This window comes from Onychostruthus taczanowskii, unplaced genomic scaffold (assembly GCF_017590055.1).
Source record: "Onychostruthus taczanowskii isolate IOZ18803 unplaced genomic scaffold, ASM1759005v1 scaffold184, whole genome shotgun sequence".
Taxonomy (NCBI): Eukaryota; Metazoa; Chordata; class Aves; order Passeriformes; family Passeridae; genus Onychostruthus; species Onychostruthus taczanowskii.
This window is the reverse complement of record NW_024499062.1, coordinates 571,373-577,286: the sequence shown is the minus strand read 5'-3', so window position 1 is coordinate 577,286 and position 5,914 is coordinate 571,373. Positions and strand designations below refer to the sequence as shown.

The window sequence follows — 5,914 nt, the reverse complement described above, 5'->3', positions numbered from 1 at the left end:
TTATTTTGGAGGTTTTATTAATCAAACTCTTTTTTTGTACAAAGTCATCCTGTACAGAACGGCCTCGCAGTCTTGGATTTAAAAACGAACTAAAGGAACTCTGCAGCCCCGCGGAGCCGGGTCGGGAGCGGGCTCGGCCGCGCCGCGTCCCCCATAAATAAAAGCTTCTTTTGTTCCTGATTCCACGTGCTGGGATTCCTCGAGTCCCAGCAGGGAACCGGTACCAGGAGGCAACGGGGGTGAGCTGAAATGTAGTGTGGGCCTGAACAGCAACAGCCACATGGAAAAGGGATTTGTTCTCCTTCCTAATCTTCAAGTAGACTTTGGGAAATTCATTTGCCTGCCCCAGCGGCAGCTGCACGAAAAGACTTGGAACCACTCCAAAAATTTACCTGTACCGTTAAAAAAATCCTTTCCTATGTGAGACTGGATGGCAGGGAATGAATCCCCTGAGGATTTGCATTTCCCACCTTTAAATAAGATTTCTGTACAGAGCTGAAACTGACTTTCCCCCACCCCCAGCAGTGGCTGGGATCCACTGGGATGGGTAATAGGATTGATTGAGATGGATGGTGGGGGATCCAGTGGGATCACTGGGATCCACTGGGATTGATGGTATTGACTGGGATGGTTGGTGGGAATCCATTGGGATGGTGGGGATGTCCCCCACAGGCCTGGGGAGGAGCCGTGTCCTGGTGGCTTCACTTTGTCACCTGCAACACAGAGACGTGGCCCAGGTCAGTGCCCAGCCCCCTGTGGGCAGTGCCAGCCTCCTGCAGAGCCTCCCCAGGGCCAGGCCTGGAGTTTTCCCCGTTTCCCAGCAGTGCCAGGCGTGGCTCTCCTGGATCCAGCTGCAGGATCAGAGTGCTGACCGGCAGATCCCATATCCAGCACTCTGGGATGGTCCCTGCTCTGCTGTGGGACCCCAGCTCCCTGCTGGCCACCCCACAGACAGCCCTGAGCTGTTCCCAGCGGTTTGGGATCAATCCCAAGCTTTCCCCTCTTACCAGTAGCTTCTTCTGAAGGGAGCAGCCACTTCCTGCACCGTCCCGAGGAAGGTGCTGATGTCAGCCACAAGAATCCCTTTGCTTTCCAGGATCTCCCTGCAGCTGCTGCTGGGATTTTCTGCAAGGGGAGGAGCAGCAGCTCTGTTAATCCCAACAAAGGAGGCTGTTCCTAAACACGTGGGAAATATCCCTAAACCCCACCGTGGTTGCTCTGGTGCTTTGCCAACAGCCACACCCACCCCCAGGCTCCAAAAACCGCTGGAATCCATCAACCTCCAAAAATCCCAAATTCCTTTTCACCCCTCACACCTGAGCCGCGCCTCGAAGAAGCCATTCCCGCAGGAAACCAGGGATTTTCTATCCCTCCCCCACCCCTTCCCAGGGCACTTTCAGACCCGCAGGCTTTGGGATCCCTTTACCTGTGAGGTACACGGCGAACCTGGCGCGGACGTGCCGCGCCTGCAGCTCCAGCAGGCACTGGGCGCGCCGGGGCTCGGCCGCCGAGTCGCAGCCGTGGAAGGGCAGCAGCTCCAGCAGCTCTGCCCCCTGGCACCACCTCAGCAGCAGCTGCTTCTTCTGGACACTGGCATCGTCCCTGCTGAGAGAGGGGCACGGCTCAGGGGCTTGCTCCCTCCCCAGGGAATGAGCAGGGAGGGTGGGATCTGCTTTTCCAGCCCCACGGGTGGTTTTTGGATCCAAATTTGGCAAATCCCCCCTCGCTCCAGGGCTGCCCGTGCTGGTTTTGCCTGGGGTTGGTTCATTTTCATCTCGGGGCTGCTTCTGGGGTTTGTGCTGGGAGCTGTGGGTAGGTCAGGGAGGTTCTGTTGTTGCTGGAGCAGGGTTTGGAAAACCAAGGCTGCTCCTCACACCCCACAGGGCCTGGGGGACACAAGGCCAGGACAGGTGAGTGCCACTGTCCCAGGGGATGTTCCAGAGCCTGGAATCAGGCTCAGGATATAAAGCTGGGAGGAGGAGAAGGAAGAGGAGATGCTGGGTGATGATGGAGCGCTTTCCTGGGGATGGCCTGTGATGGAAACGGGGATGAATTCCTTGTTTTCCCAGCTTTTCCTTTCCCTGCTAAACTGCCTTTATCCCAACCCAGGAGTTTTCTCACTTATCCATGATGAACCCATGCCAGAGCAGCTCCATCTTCAGCCATTCCTGGTGGGAACTGGAGTGGCAATCCCTTCTCTGCACCCCCAACTCAGGGCCCCACCCCTCCCCAAATCCCAGATGTGAAGGGGCAGGAAAGGGATCAGAGCCCCAGGAAGGTGCCCTGAGCTCCTGGGGGTGTGTCAGGAGCTGGGATGAGCTGGTGGGAAGGGAGGGAAGTTTGCTTTGGGAATTTTGGGAATGTGCATCTCCTCAAGGGAAATCTGTGCCTCTCCAGGAGCCTGCAACACTCCCTGAGGGCATCTCTGCCAAGGAGCCAGGGAAGAGCCTTATGGAAGCCCAGCAGGGAACAAGGAGAGCTGCCAGAGCTCTGCCTCATCCAGGAACACATCCAGGACAACATTCCAGGCCATCTGATGCTCCCCAGGTCCCAAGCCCTGCTGCTCCATCCCAAAAATCCCTAATTTGCCAGGCAGAGCCGTTACCTGAGGTCTCCTCTGAGCTTCTTGCTCTCCCTGTGGTGCAGGAGCCACTTCCACCTCCCGCTCCTGTTCAGCTTCTCCAGCACCTTCACCACCTCCTTCAGCTGGCCTGAGGGGACACCAGAGCTCAGGGGGGGTGGGAGAGGGGACCTGGGGGTCTCTGGGCCCAGCCCTGCTCCAAGTGGGGCCACCTGAGCCCAGGGGAGCTTTGTCCTTTGTCCAGGGGAGCTTTGAGTCTCTGCAAGGAAGGAGACTCAAACTGCACGGGATGGGGAACCGGGATCATGTCCTGGTGTGATTTTTTTCCCTGGTATGTGAAAGGACACGTGCAGCTTGTCCCTGTCACCTCACTGAGCATCTGCCAGAAGAGGTGGCTCTGTTCTCTCTGCCACTTCCCACTAAGGAGCTGAAGGCAGCAGCAAGTTCTGCTTTTTCCACTGGATACTGGGAAGGAATTCCTGGCTGGGAGGGTGGGGAGGGGCTGGGCTGGAATTGCCAGAGCAGCTGGGGCTGCCCCTGCATCCCTGCAGTGTCCAAGGCCAGGCTGGACACTGGGGCTGGAGCAGCCTGGGACAGTGGGAGTGTCCCTGCCATGGAACTGGGTAATCCTTAAGGTCTCTTCCAACATAAACCATGCCATGAGTCCCCAGGCCAAACATCCTGGGCCAACCCTGCCCTGTCCTGGGGACCCCTGAGCTGGGCACTCCATCCCAATGGGATCCAAATGTCAGGGAGAGGCAAGAACTCCCCCTGGAAACAGAACCAAGGGGAAGGTCTGGGAATGTGTCAGTGAGACTCACCCAGGGTCACCCTTTCCAGCAGCTCCTCCTCAGACACCACGAATCCTCCGGCCTGGAAGAGCTCCTGGAATGTGTCACCTGTCACCTCCTCGGGGTCGTCCACGCCGGCGAACACCACGCTGGGACAGCGCTTCAGCTCCAGCAGGCACGGCACCTGCCCCAGGAACAGGGCTTGGGGAACAGCCCACACATCCAGGGAACCAGCCCAGCCCAGCCCTGCAGCATCCCAACATTGCTGTCCCCACATCCCAACCCAGCTCTGCGTGCAGGGACCCAATCCCTGGAATTGGTGAGCCAGGGGGAGGCTGGACAAGGGAAGCCCAACCTCACTGCTTTGAGCTGGGCTGCTCCCACTTTTTTAATGGATGCTGGCATTAGAGAGCAGGGCTGAGAGGAGGAGAAGGGGGATTCGGGCTCACGGTGTGGATGTGGGAGGCGATGTCCTCGTTCCTGACGATGACCAGCAGCCGCTCGCTGTCCCGGGGCTGGGCTCTGCAGAACTTCAGGGGCTCCATCCTCACAAACCCCGCTGCCTTCAGCAGGGCCTGCAACACAAACGGGGCAGCCTTGGGTGGGGAATGTTTCCCTGGGAACACGGGCAGAGGAAGGGGAATGAGCTGCCCAGAGGAATGGGGAGTCCCCAGCCCTGCAGGGATGTGAAAGGCACACAGGTGTGGCACTTGGGGACATGGGTTAATGGTGGCCTTGGCAGTGCTGGGGGATGGCTGGACTTCAAACTAAATCAGAGTAGTTTAGATGGGATCTTGGGACGGAATTCCTGGCTGGGCTGGAATTGCCAGAGCAGCTGGGGCTGCCCCTGCATCCCTGCAGTGTCCAAGGCCAGGCTGGACACTGGGGCTGGAGCAGCCTGGGACAGTGGGAGTGTCCCTGCCATGGGGTTGGAAATGGATGATGCTTGAGGTCCTTCCCACCCAAACCATTCCATGATTCTCCAGTGACCCAGTCCCAAAGCTCCTGTGCCTGTGATGCCAATTCCTGGCACTGGCAGCTGAGGTGGCTCCCAGCTTCCAAACCATCCCTGTCAGGTTTCCCAAGCTTCCCTGACCCTGCCATCCTCAGCTGTCCTCTGGGGCTGCCCATCCCAATCTGTTCCCCATCCATCCCCATTCATCCTGATCCATTCCCGTTCATCTTCATTCATCCCACCCATCCCAATCCACCCTGATCCATCCCCATTCACCCCGATCCACCCCAATCCATCTCCATCCACCCCAATCCATCCACCTCCATCCCACCCATCCCAATCCACCCTGATCCAACCCCATTCATCCTGATCCACCCCAATCCATCTCCATCCACCCCAATCCATCCACCTCCATCCCACCCATCCCATCCATCCCAATCCACCCTGATCCATCCCCATTCACCCTGATCCATCCCAATCCATCTCCATCCACCCCAATCCATTCCCATCCATCCCCATCCATTCCAATCCATCTCCATCCTCCCCAATCCATCCACCTCCATCCCACCCATCCCAACCCACCCTGATCCATCCCCATTCATCCTGATCCATCCCAATCCATCTCCATCCCCCCCAATCCATTCCCATCCATCCCCATCCATTCCAATCCATCTCCATCCTCCCCAATCCATCCACCTCCATCCCACCCATCCCAACCCACCCTGATCCATCCCCATTCATCCTGATCCATCCCAATCCATCTCCATCCCCCCCAATCCATTCCCATCCATCCCCATCCATTCCAATCCATCTCCATCCTCCCCAATCCATCCACCTCCATCCCACCCATCCCAACCCACCCTGATCCATCCCCATTCATCCTGATCCATCCCAATCCATCCCCATCCATCCCGATCCATCCCCATCCATCCCAATCCATCCCTATCCATTCCAATCCATCCCGATCCATCCCAATCCATCTCCATCCACCCCAATCCATCCACCTCCATCCCACCCATCCCAAGCCATCCCAATCCACCCTGATCCATCCCCATTCACCCTGATCCATCCCAATCCACCCTGATCCATCCCCATTCATCCTGATCCATCCCAATCCATCTCCATCCACCCCAATCCATCCCCATCCATCCCAATCCATCCCCATTCATTCCAATCCATCCCGATTCATCCTGATCCCAATCAATCCATCTCCATCCACCCCCATCCATCCCGATCCATCCCCATCCATCCCAATCCATCCCCATTCATTCCAATCCATCCCGATCCATTCCCATCCATCCCAATCCATCTCCATCCACCCCCATCCATCCCGATCCATCCCAATCCATCCCTATCCATCCCCATCCATCCCCATCCACCCCAATCCATCCCAATCCACCTCCATCCACGAACAGCTCCCACCTTCACCCTGTCGAAGAAGGGCTCCTTCCCAGTCTCCAGCAGGTAGAACATTCCGGGCCGCGCGCCGGCGGCCACGCGGCGCAGGTGGCAGCGCAGGGCCCCGCACAGCTCCGTCACCAATCCCCGGAACGCCGCCGTCCGGCCGGGCTGGGCCTCCCCCCGCGC

At 58.1% G+C, this 5,914-nt stretch overlaps 1 protein-coding gene across 1 annotated transcript in view; it reads right to left on the bottom strand.

Annotated features, from left to right (window-relative positions):
• The window catches only part of LOC121334157 (protein TASOR 2-like), a 7,466-nt gene continuing 1,552 nt past the window's right edge, over positions 1–5,914 (bottom strand). The window contains exons 2-8 of the mRNA XM_041401058.1: positions 5,750–5,909; positions 3,822–3,947; positions 3,403–3,556; positions 2,606–2,711; positions 1,427–1,605; positions 1,008–1,125; positions 1–713 (exon numbers count right to left, since the gene is read on the bottom strand). Coding sequence (XP_041256992.1) covers positions 710–713; positions 1,008–1,125; positions 1,427–1,605; positions 2,606–2,711; positions 3,403–3,556; positions 3,822–3,947; positions 5,750–5,909 — 847 coding nt within the window. The 3' untranslated portion in view covers positions 1–709. The remainder of the gene's footprint in view (positions 714–1,007; positions 1,126–1,426; positions 1,606–2,605; positions 2,712–3,402; positions 3,557–3,821; positions 3,948–5,749; positions 5,910–5,914) is intronic.